The sequence below is a fragment of the Capricornis sumatraensis genome, chromosome 3 (genome assembly GCF_032405125.1).
Source record: "Capricornis sumatraensis isolate serow.1 chromosome 3, serow.2, whole genome shotgun sequence".
NCBI lineage: Eukaryota > Metazoa > Chordata > Mammalia > Artiodactyla > Bovidae > Capricornis > Capricornis sumatraensis.
In genome coordinates, this window is record NC_091071.1 from 81,745,387 (window position 1) to 81,758,615 (window position 13,229).

The window sequence follows — 13,229 nt, forward strand, 5'->3', positions numbered from 1 at the left end:
TGCCAAAGAATGTCTGTAGAAACTTTAAAGCTAATATCAACACTTAATGGTGGAAACAAAAACCTTTCCCATCAAGATCAGGAACAAGATAAGAATATCTCTACTCCTTTTCAATATTGTACTAGAAGTCCAAGCTAATGCAATTAGGCAGAAAAAGAAAACAGGTCTACAGATTGGGAAGGAAGAAATAAAACCGTCTCTTTTTGCAAATGACATGACTATCTATGGAGGAATTCTGAAAGAACTGATCAAAAACTCATGAACACAAGGGATTATAGCAAAGTTCTAAGATACAAGATTAACATACATAAGTCAATCAATTTTCTATACGCCAGCAATAAACAAGTGGAATTTGAAATTTAAAATAGGATACCATTTACATTAGCATTCCTTTCAAAATGAAATATTTCGGTATAAATAACAAAATACATACAGGATCTATGTGAAGAAAGCTACAAAAGGCAGAAGAAAGAAGTCAAAGAACTAACAAAATGCAGAGATGTTCCATGTTCATGGATGGGAAGAGTGAATATTGTCAAGATGTCAGCTCTTCCCAACTTGATCCATAAATTCAGTATAATCTCAATCAATGTCCTAGCAAGTTATTCTGTGATTACTGACAAACTGATTCTAAAGTCTATATGGAAAGGCAAAAAATACCCGGACTACTCAATATAAAATTGAAAGAGTAGAACAAAGTTATTCTACTGGACTTCAACACTTATTATAAAGCTAAAGTAATCAAGACAGTGTGGTATTGGCAAAGAATAGACAAATAGATCAATGGAACATAACAGACACTCCAGAAATAGATCCATGTAAATACAATCAACTGATCTTTAACAAAGGAACAAAGGCAATACAATGGAGCAGTCTCTTTTCAACAAATGGTATTGGAATGACTGGACATTCACATGCAAAAAAATGAGTCTAGACACAAACCTATGCCTTTCACCAAATTTAACCAAAAATGGATCACAGACCTAAAACAAAACTATAAAACTTCCAGAAGACAAAATAAAAGAAAATCTATTTGATCTTGAGTATAGCAAGGACATTTCAGATATGATACCAAAGGCACAATTCATGGGAGAAATTACTGACAGGCTAGACTTCGTTAAAACTAAAAACTTCTGCTCTGAGAAAGACAATGTCAAAAGAATGAGAGGATTAGCCACAGACAGTGAGAAAATATTTGCAAAAGATATATCTGATAAAGGACTGTTACCCAGAAGAACTCTCAAAACTCAAAGAACTCTTAAAACTTGACAATAAGAAAACTCGATTTTTAAAATGGACCAAATCTTAACAGATAACTCACCAGAAAAGATATATGGATGGCAAATAAACATACAAAAAGATGCTCCACAACATATGTCATCAAGGAAATGCCAATTAAAATAAGGCATCACCCAACAGCTACTAGAAAGGTCAAAATCCAAAACACAACACCAAATGCTAGCAAGTTGTGGAGCCACAAGAACTCTCATCCATTGCTTGTGGGAATACAAAATGGGTACAGCAGCTTCAGAAGATAGCGGGTTTCTTATGAAACAAACATTCTTACCATACAATTCAGCAATCGTGCTTCTTGGTATTACTTAAAGGACTTGAAAACATGTCCACACAAAACCCTGCACACAGATGTTTACAGCAGCTTTATTCATAACTGCCAAAACCTCAAAGCAACTAAGATGTACTTCAATAGATGAATGAATAAATAACCATGGTACAGTCCAGACAATGGAGAATTATTCAGCTTTAAAAAGCTATCAAAACATGAAAAGATGTGAAGGAAACTAAAATCCCTATTACTAAATGAAAAAGCCAATCTGGAAAATATGGATGAAAAGCTATGACCGACCTAGACAGCATATTAAAAAGCAGAGATATTCCTTTGCCAACAAAGGTCCATCTAGTTAAAGCTATGGTTTTTCCAGTAGTCATGTATGGATGTGAGAGTTGGACTATAAAGAAAGCTGAGCACCGAAGAATTGATGCTTTTGAACCGTGGTGTTGGAGAAGACTCTTGAGAGTCCCTTGAATTGCAAGAAGATCCAGCCAGTCCATCCTAAAGGAAGTCAATCATGAATATTCATTGGAAGGACTGATGCTGAAGCTGAATCTCCAATACGTTGGCCACGTGATGCGATGAACTGACTCATTGGAAAAGACCCTGCTGCTGGCAAAGACTGAAGGCAGGAGGAGAAGGGGACGACAGAGGATGAGATGGTTGGATGGCATCACCAACTCAATGGACATAGCTTTGAGTAAGCTCCAGGAGTTGGTGATGGACAGGGAACCCTGGTGTGCTGCAGTCCATGGGGTTGCAAAGAGTCAGACACAACTGAGTAACTGAACTGAATCTGAAAAGGCTATACACTGTATAATTTCAACTACATGACATTCTGGGAAAAGCAAACCTATAGAAACAGTAAAAAGATCAGGGATTTGAGATGGGATGGGGGAGGGAGGGACAACTAGGTAAAAACCACAGAGGGTTTTTAAGGCAGTGAAAATACTCTGTATGATACTACAATGATGGATACATGTCATTATACATTTGTCCAAACTAAGAGAGCATCTAACACTGTAACGTAAACTTTGGACTCTGCGTGATAAAGATGAGTCAATGCAGAAGCATCAACCTTAACAGATGCACCCTCTAGTAGGTGATGCCGACGCCAGGGAGGCTATGAACATTTGGGGACAGGGGTAAACGGGGATTCTCTGTGCCTTCCATTCAGTTTGGAAGTGAATCTAAAACTCCTCTTATTAAATTCATTTTTTAAAAAAAGGTGGGCTCCTTAACTGCTGCTTAGGACCTCTGGCCAATAAAGGAGCTTTTGGTTGGTGACAGAAGTGACCAGAAAATCACATCTCCCTGGAAGAGTTTCCTAAATTTGATTTCTCAGAACCTGTGCTCAAAGAAGGGGTCCATTTGTAACTGTTAGCTAGTGACTCTAGATAACCCCACAGAGACAAAACTTATTGGTTTCAACGCTCCAGGCCCAAATAGTAAAAATTTTCCCAATGGTCCCGGTTTTCCTTTTGTAGGACACTCCAGCTCTTGCTGACTGCTCTTCTAGAGATTACTATCCTGTGTCCACTTTCTCTTCTGAACTCCAGGATCTGTGCACCTTTATGCCTCTGCCTGGAACCCCAGCAGCCACTCCTGCTGACCCAACCACAGGCTTGCTTCACTACAAATCTGAGGACTCAGGCTGGAACGTCAGAGCTTCCTTCCTGTCGGTTTCAACCTCACACTAACATTCATTAATGTTAGATATGGGTGTAATAGCTTCTGTGACATCTGAGTTTCTCTGTGAATCAAAAATGACCAAAAAGAAGAGATTCCCACCACCACCGCCCCAACTCTATTTTCTTGAGGTAAAAACCCTCATTTCAGAGTATGGCGCCGGGTTTGTTCTAGCTGCCCTCTGACGTTGCCGTACAGTGTGACTGGATAAAACCTCCAGTCATCATTAACTGAAGGTGGTAGAAAACACACAGCGAAGGAAAACAAAAACAAAAACGCCGGAAGTCTGAAAAATAGGAGCGTGACAGGAGCACAGGAAAGGAGGGAAGAGGAGGCTGCGGACAACCCAGCTTAAAGCATGCTCCTGATAGCAAAATCCTGAGCGAGGCAGGACCTCAATTAAGTAGTAGTTCTCTCAGATATGGGGAAAGGTATGTTCCCGGCTTTACAAATGTAAGGTACTATGACATTTAAATTGCTTATATGTCCATTAGTATTTTCAGTCAATCACATGGAGCTTATGAAAGTAGACTACTTCAATTTAATTCATTTTAATAGGTACATACCAGCACCCATCAGCCGGGTGACTGAAGGAAGTGATTAGATCCTGTTTCCAAGGCTTCCAAGGGGAAACAAAGACCAGGAGTTCAAAAGACGTCAGGGCGGAGAAATGCCATCAAAGGTGGTGCAGAGAAAGGAGGAAGCACATTGCTACCAGGTTTTTGGAAAGAAGCTTCTTCTTACATAGGGAAGAGGAGGACATAAAGGAAGACTGGATGAAGCAACAGAGGTGAGCCACAGCTGGGATCAACTGGAAAAGAGAAAGTTGTGACCTAGGACTCAGGGAAAAGAGCAAGCAAAGGGGAAGTGGAACAGAAGGGCTGGTTTGGGCACAACAGTGGCTTGGACTCAAAATTCATTCAGTGGGAAACGGATTCACTTATCAATAAACGGTGCTGGGGCAACTGGATATCCTTTATCATGTGAAAAAATGAAGACGACCCCTACCTCACACCATTCACAAAAACTGGACTCAAAAAGGAGCCTAGACTTCAATATAAGAGTTAAAACTTAAATATAAGAGGAAACATGGGCATTAATCTTTGTGACCTTTGAGTAGGCAATAGTTTCCTGGATACGACATCAAAAGAGTAGTGGCAAAATAATAATTTAACTGGTCTACATTAAAATTTGAAACTTCTGTGCTTAAAACAAAAGTATCAAGAGCACAAAATGGAAGAAAATATTTTCATATTGCATAATTTGTATTTAGAATGTACAAAGAATTCTTAAAACTTAATAAAACTATAATAAGATACTAATTCACATGTACTACAAAGTTATCTATCTTTTTGATTATAGCCAAGATAACAGGTAATAGATAGATAATAACAAGAGTTACCAAGGATTTGGAGAAACTGGAAACCTTATACTCTGAAACTAGGAATCCAAAATGGTGCAGTCATGTTGGAAAACAATTTGGCAGTACTTCAAAAGGTTAAACAGATTATTTAAATTTAAATCATATAATTTCAGCAATTTCACTCCCTGGTATGTACCCCTCAAAAAAGCAAAAGACACATCCCCACAAAAGAGGATACACATGTTCAGAGCAGCATTATTCGTAATAGCCAAAAAGTGGAAATAACTCAGACGTCCATCAACTTAAAAATGGACTAAAACATGCAGCATATGCATGTATATAAAAAAGCCAGGCACAAAAGAACCCATATTGTATAATTCCATTTAGACAAAATCCCCCAAACAGGCAGATCCATTGAGGAAAAAAAGCAGAGTGGTGTTTGCTTAGGGCTGTAGGGTGTGGGGCTGGAGGGGACTTGGAGAGGGAAGGATGTGGAGTAACTGCTAATGCAAATGGATTTTTTTTAAGGGAGATTAAAATGTTCTAAAATTAGATTGTGGCAACGGTTGCACAACCCTGTGAAAATGCTAAAAAACACTGAACTTTAGATGGATGAATTATACAATATGCAAAGCATCCCAATAAAGTTATTTTCTAAAAAAATGCAATGGGATAGATTATAATGTAAAAATATGTAAATCTGAATTGAGAAAACAAAATTTTGTGAATCATAAAGCACTGTAAACCTAATTAAATGGAAAACCATGAACTGGGAACATTTTTGAATTACGTACATGACTGATGGTCTTTAACAACAAAAAGTTGTGATAATTCAGTAAGAACTGTATTGCCCTAGTTGAACAGAAGACAGATACCACAAGAATTCTCAAAGAAAAAAGTGCAAATGACCAATAATATATAATAATCCATTCATAACATTAATAAAAAACTTTTCACCAAGTAGTCACACTTTTATAGTCTATCCAATGAAAATATCAGAGATACCTTTAAATATTAATAAACAAGAATGTTCTTCCACTGTTGTTTATTAGGAAACTGGGATTGTCTTACACATACAAAGCTGGGGGAGTGGGCAAATACATCACTATCGTTTATTTACTATAGAAAACAGGGCAGGAAAGACATTCGACCAATTTTCAGAAGTGGTTGTCTTTCTAGGGGTGGGGTGGGAGTACCAAAATTTATTGTCTATTGTATAAATATACAATATTTATATTGTATACTTTTGTAATGAATTTTCGTCCACAACTATTCTTTCCAAAATTCAGAAAATAAACAAGTTACTTCTGTATTTACCTTCTTTGAAAAGGAATTTTATAAGATGATCACGTATTCTTTACCAGTGGTTCTCTAACTTTGCTACATATTAAAACCACCTGGGGAGGTATTTTAAAATCCCAATACCTCATAGACATTAAATCAGAATTTCTGAAAGCAGGACTCAGTCAGCGGTCTTCTTTAAAATCCCTGGGTATGATTGAGTGGTACAGTCCGACTGTGTATGGGTGGACCAGGACTCACGGGCAGGAGAATAAACAACACTCAAAGGTCCTTAAGTTCACAGCAGAACAAACCAAACACACACAGGTGTGTGTGTGAGCACAGAACAAAGTTTGTGTGTGTTCTAGTCATGGCTACGTGCGGCAGTAAGACACAGGCAGGCCGCCTGCTCCCTGGAGGAGGTGATCATAGAACAAGCCTGCGGGAGGGAACATCGCGCTGTGGGTCAGAGCCCTGACTGTGGCCCGACCACTCAGAGGTGCTGGCAGGGCTTCCACTAGCTGGTTCTGCGCGCAGACTGTGTTATCCCTGTGCCACCCTCCACCTCCCTGGGAAGGGGCCTCTCAGACGCACGTGTGCACAACCTCCAGCCTGCCGCTTCCCCCGTGCCTGCCACCAGAGCACAGAGCCACGTCATCGGCAGCTCATGTGTCAACAAGGCACAGACAGAACAATGCAGACTGGCACCAGCATGGGAGAATATGCTGGGGTGGGAGCTGGACTGGGCCCAACCCCTACCAGCAACTCGCACACTGGGGTAAGTTCCCTGCTGAAGAGCCTCTGCGGCTGCATCTGCAAAGAGCCCTTGCCAGCCCTCACCTCCCTGCCATCCCCCATGGTCCACGCACACAACACAGACCACGGCTGTCGACGAACCTGTAAGCCAGTAGAGTGTTAGCTCTGCCTGTGACCTTGATCTGACTCAGCTGTGATAATTCCTCTGTCACAGTACCATAGAAGGAAAGAAAATGGAAACTGAGAAGTGCAGACACAAGGGAAGCTGAAAAGAGGAGGGTTATGGAATGGCTTCTCTCAGCCTCCTCTTGCTAATTAGTGGTCCACAGTGGGCCTGACAAAGCAATGACTCGCACCATCCACTCAAGACTGTTTTCAGAAGATGCTGACTTCAGAAGGAAGCCTCTCAAAGAATGCTAGAGGCAATGTGAAGTCAATATAGCGTTTTGTAAAGTGACTGGGCAGTATGGACCAAGAATTTTTAAAAATGCAGTCCATTTAGTTTAATACTTTCACTTCTGGGAACCTGTCGCTCTTGAGAAATCAAATGTATATAAAAATCACTTAACAGAAATATTCACATTGGAAGTTCTGGAGACTGGATGCACAACACTGTCAGTGTATGACCAACTTGTGCACTTAAAAACGGTTAAGATGGGAACTTGTAATGTGTATTTTATCACAATTAAAGATCTATAGGCATTTAATAACAAAAACAAAATAAAACATTTTGACTCAATTTAAAAAAAAACTGGAAAATGATATAAATATCTAACAGTAAGAAATTAGTTAAAAATCAATTATAGAATATTGAAACAATGAACATCAAATATCAAGTTTTTCAGGCACACTGGAACATGCTCATGATATAATATTCAGGAAAATGACAGAGAACATGTGGTACTGGGTTTAGAAAGAATTAATTTTAAAAAAAAAACCTAGAAAATCAAAACCCTAAGAATGATCCTGTCTCTCCACTGGAATTTCCAAATTTTCTACAATAAACACTCCAGCAGGGTGAGAGAAGGAGGGCCTTGGTAGACATTAACTCATGGTCCAAGAATCAAAGGGCAGAATGACTTCCACTTTACAGCCCGTCAGCTTTGAGGTTTTCCCTTAAAGAAACAGACAGCCTGAGGGGTTTTCAGAACTGCTACATCAGCTCTGCCAACTGAGACAGAACTGGGACTGGAGACAGCAGAGGCGCAAGTGCAGCCATACCCCCATATGTTCCAGGACCCCCAGTGGATGCCTGAAATCACAGAGTACCGAACCCTATATATACACTGTGTTTTCTCCCATGCACATATATCTGTGATAAAGTTTAATTTACAAATGAGGTAAAATACAAGATCAATGACAATAACAAATAGAATGAGGTCTCTCTCAGTATTTTATTGCAAAAATTTAATGTATTTCCCCTCTTACCTAAAGCACTCATCACATGCTGTGGTTGTAACTTGTGTAGTTTGATGTGTGAGAGCAACACCAGCACAAGTTTTTTTTCCTTCCTCACAATTTCACATACAGAAAATTCATTCTTACTGTAGATCTTAGCTACTTCGGCAAATGATTTTTTTTCTTCTCTTATTAAGCTGAGAACCTTTGCACTTAAAGGAAACCCTGCACAGCTTCTCTGCAGCGTGTCTGAACAGTCAGCATCACTACTCTTGAGCTTCAGGTCCATTCTTAAGTAAAATAAGAACTGCTTGAACCCAAGTACTGCAATATCAAAACAGTAGATCTGATGACCAAGGGGACTATGCAGCGACTAATGGGCGGGACACACAGAACAGAGCGTCAATTCACGTCCCCGACAGGACAGAGCAAGATTTCATGATGTGATGGTGCACAATTTAAAAATTATGAATTGTTTACTTTTGGAATTTTCCGTTTAATATCTTTGGACGCCAAATGACCACGAAATAACTGAAACCACAGAAAAAGAAGCCACAAATAAGGGGCAATGACTATAATCAGCACTACCCAGTCTCCTCATATATGTGAGGATTAGAAAAGCAATATCACCCACTTTTCACGATCTGCTGTTTCACCCCATTCACAGCAGCTTTAAAGGTCCCTTCCTGCCTCCTTCTGACTATTTATTCATAATGGGCCCAAAGTGATCTGGGAAAATGTAATCCAAATATAAAGTCACAAAAGATATTACTAATAAACAATCCACAGGAAACGGGCTTTGCTCTTCTCTGAGAGACAAAAGGATGCGTTACAAATATTAATGAATTCTTAATCCAAAAAGGCTTGCAACACCACCGAACTACTTTAATGGATACTGATCCTTGTTTTCATCACCAGAAAATTTACTTCTCATTTAGCAAAAACAAAAACTTTTAAACAGTACTCGGGAAACTGAATCTTCCAACTAGCAGTGAAAAAATATAAATACTGTAGAGCAACATGAAACAAGAGTAAATATAACTGGCAAGAGAATTGGGACATAGACTCGACCACATGAAGTGCAGGGTCCCATGACTTCAAAGTTAACGACATTTTCTCAGCTCCAGGGTTCTCATGACCTAGGAGGTGAGCACCAAATGTACTCGTATACACACCTTCATTATTGATACAGGCTGTGTGGAGTGCCTGTGACAGGAGTTTCTAGCATTTGACTTTTGCTGGAATAATAGTCCAGTCCAGTAGTTTCTTGATTAGCATCAATTAGTGAAGCTTTTCTGTCTAAACAAGTAAAACAGGTTTGGGTTTTGGTTGGGTATTTTTGTTTTGGTTTTGCCTTAAACAGAAGAAAGAGAAGGGCAGCTAATCTTACAAATGAGAAGAGAAGTCATGGAGGTAAGTTCACAGCTGGGTCTGAAAGACTATGTGCTCTTGAAGCGCAGCTGGGAAGGGGAAACGGGGGATAGAGTAGGTGGGGGGAGGGCAGTGGTTCTCCACCTATGGGCTCTGCTCACACACTGCATCTGCTCTATCATTAGCAACTACAGTGCTAACTTCTCAAATAGATGGCTATTTTAAAATCCAGTGCACGTTCACGACCATATGTCAACTATTTTTATAGGCAGGTAGAACATTAGGGCTCTGGATAATTTTCCAACAATATGGTTTAAACAGAAGTCTGTGTGTGTGTTTAACACTGGAAAAAATGTTGTTTACTGTCTGATGTATTCTGAGTCACTGCCACTTTGAAGCAAGCATCTCTGCCCTTGACTTTCCTTTTGGAATTAAAATGACCAAGATAATGAAACCAAATGACCACTGTGAGACATAAGTTTGCTGTTCACATTTAGGCAATCATCAAACACCGCCCCACCAGAGAAGGATGCGCTTAGTGTATGTAATTATCATTTGAACCAAAAGCATCTAACATGGAGACTATTTCCTTCATTCCATTAAAAGATTGAATTTTGCAGAATTAGGTATTCCCTTCCATTTGTAAGGCCTTGCAGAGAACATATTAGCATAAATAAATTTATTCCTATAGAGAAAAAACAAATTTTGAGATATTTTCTCAAAGCCAAAGACAGCTAATTTGGTGAGGACACAAGAGACAAAGTCTTGTCAGGGATTTCTCTGCAAGTTTGCCTGCAGCCTCAGTGAGACCCTTCTGGGTCTGACCGTTCTTGCCACACTTGCCCAAGCTTGTCATGCCATGCATTGTTACCTGATGTCCCACGAAAATGCCACAAGGTAAGTAAACAGTAATTGTGAAGTGATGAATGTGCTCGCTAACCTTATTGTGGTAATAATTTTGTAATATATATATCAAATCACTACACTATATACCTTAAAGTTATAATGTTATGGGTCAATTATATTTCAAAAAAGCTGGGAAAAAAAACATTTTAAAGTCCCATTAAAACTAACCTTGATTTTTTAATCAATAACAATATTTCTGAAATATAGTATGCCCCAGAGTTGCTCAGGTGTTCACCAATCTTAGGGCTCAAGAGGCATCAATTCATTTGCAGCAGCACAGACTACAGGAGGGAAACCTCTAGAACCCGGCTTCTATAAATGAGGTACACTTGGAGAAGACATCATGCCTGCTTTCAATTATCAGACATAAGAAGTGTACATACACTAATTCAAGGAAAAAGGACAAATGATGAAGCTAATAAGAATAAAGGCAAAATCCTGTGCACAATTTGTAAAAAGCAGTAATTCCAATGGAGTAACTGATGAAAGGGACAGTGTGGGAACTGGGATTTGAAACAAGCGAAGAAATCTGACAAAGAGATACAGCAGTGGGGGGAGGGCAAAGAGAAGCAAGAAAGGACATTCCAGGAATTTCCCCAAATACTGATAAACAGGTCAAATTCCTTGGCACAGGAAATCACTTCATACCAAAAGGTTTCCAAGTTCCAGCTAATGACTGGATTGTAAACAATGTTGTCCAAAATAAGAAAGTTCTATAACAACAAAAGATTTTTGGACAATCACCAACTCACAGCACCAATGCTAACATTCAGAGCTTACAGTTTACCTTAATTTTACACCCTCCTTCAAACTGCAAATATCCACTACATGATTTAGAAATAACGCATATAACATATTGAAATTAGAAAAACAGAAGCCAACTTCACAGTCCCAGGGCATAGTTTAGATCAACTCCAAACACGTCTATTGTGTAAATGTAAACAATTCTTACACTGGCATGTGGTCAATAAGGCCCCAGTTTATCTTGCCCTCAGTAAACTAATACTCAGAAAACCTAAAAGAAGATCAAAGAACTTTTATAACTCCAGGTATCAGCATCTTGGCAAGGCTTTCCTCACATCTGATTAAAGTTAGGTAACATTTGGGTTTTTACTGGTAAAGTAAAATGCAAAAAGTTACTAATAAAAAGTGAAGCCAAAATACTTCAAATAATCTATAAGTCCCTTGTCCTACCACTTCAAAGTCTGAATTTTCACCAACAATTAAATTTTATAGCTGTTCAAATGCTGGATGATGTAATCAAGGAAAATACATCAGTATATAATGCTAAGCAGTAATAAACAGACTGTTGTCAGATTACACTTGCCAAAATCCATAACCTTGTAAACATAGCACAGCAAGTTTAGATTATAGCGTTTCTCTAATTTGTGAACAAGAAAACAAAACTGTTGGTTAATGTTAATATTGATAACATGAATATTTGTAAAAGTCTAGTCTGGGCAATCAATATGGTTTACAGATAGGTTGAACTAAGGAAATCAATCTATCCAAATAATCTTTTTTTTTTTTTTTTTAAGATCTCCTTCCAGAAGTTACCATAACAAAGAATAAAAACGTTCTGCTGGAAGATTTCTTGTAGGCACTAGCTTTGCCTAATTCCAACATATTCACTATTCACATAACCAAGAAGCCATTAGGGGACTCGTTTACCTGGGGACTTTTTGGTTGACCTTGACGGCACAGAGTGAGACTGTCGGGGCAGCAGAGGTGATGAAGGCAGAGACATGGAGACGCCTTTAGCCAAGCTCACCCTGTAGGCATCCTCTGCCACTGGAAGGCTGCTCACAGGAAACTCACCGCCATGGCCAGGCGGCAGGACTGGAGGGGAAGTCTCTGGACCAAAGTCGCCTCCTGGAGTGGAGAGAGAAAACCTTAGGTTAAGCCACAGATGCAAGGTTAATTCCTAAGAACTACATTCTTAGAATTCCAATATGCCATATGTGTGTGTTGAGGTTTTTTTTTTAATGATTTTTTTTAAAAGGATTCTCCTCTCATCCCATCCACTTCACACTCCCCAGGGCGGAGTCCACCATCCTAAAACTCAACCAGCCCAAACCCTTAGTCATGAAACTGGAACCGTGGCTCATTGATGAAGCAGGCTCTCCTCAATATTCAGCCCCTTAATGAACTTAAGGACAGACAAGCTTACTATTAAGAAATTAAACATTTTAAGGCACATATATTTTTTTAAATGCAGAGAATGCAATTAAAAAGAGAACACAGGGAAGGGAATATGTTGGCTAGAACCAGAACCTCTGAAAAAAATACAACCAGTCCTCAAGTACACAGCTGTTATGCTTTCCTCCTCGACACCAGGCATATACAAAGAAGCAACTGAGACGGTGCAAGAAGAAGAGATAAATTATTTTCCTGATGATTAAAAGAGCATCTTCAAGCTTTGAATTATATACAGCAAAACTAGAAAGGTACAGAAAGTTTTCCACAAGCTACCTTGTGTCTCTGACAGAAGTTATCCAACTGGTCCTTACCATGCCTTCCTGACTCCAAAAACCAAAGCCTGGATTTGAACTTACACCATTTATTTAGCCAGGTGGGAACTCAATTTTTGCAGATCTTTACACACAACACTCAAAAAGGATGCGATCCTAACTGTCAAGTCCCCAAAGGCTTCACTGTACTTGTTTTTCACATTAGGAGGCATGGTGAAGTAGAGTCACTCCCTCCACAGACCAGGAGGGAGTAGGGAGGGGAAGAGTTTAAAAAGGGCGAACATGCTCAAGCACTGCTTTCAAAGGCAACTCAAAACCAGCAGAGCTGAGAACAGAAAAGCCACAGGTTCCACAAGGCGTAAGTTGGCACCATCAGAAAGTAATTTCAGTCTCAGCTGGACTAGCTATGCTCGAAAGGGTTTTA

The 13,229-nt window shown here is 39.3% G+C and overlaps 1 protein-coding gene across 1 annotated transcript in view; it reads right to left on the bottom strand.

The window, feature by feature from the left end:
* Positions 1 to 13,229, bottom strand: part of TANC1 (tetratricopeptide repeat, ankyrin repeat and coiled-coil containing 1) — a 160,728-nt gene that overhangs the window by 120,030 nt on the left and 27,469 nt on the right. Inside the window, exon 2 of the mRNA XM_068969153.1 lies at positions 12,006 to 12,206. Within this exon, the coding sequence (XP_068825254.1) occupies positions 12,006 to 12,206 (201 nt within the window). The remainder of the gene's footprint in view (positions 1 to 12,005; positions 12,207 to 13,229) is intronic.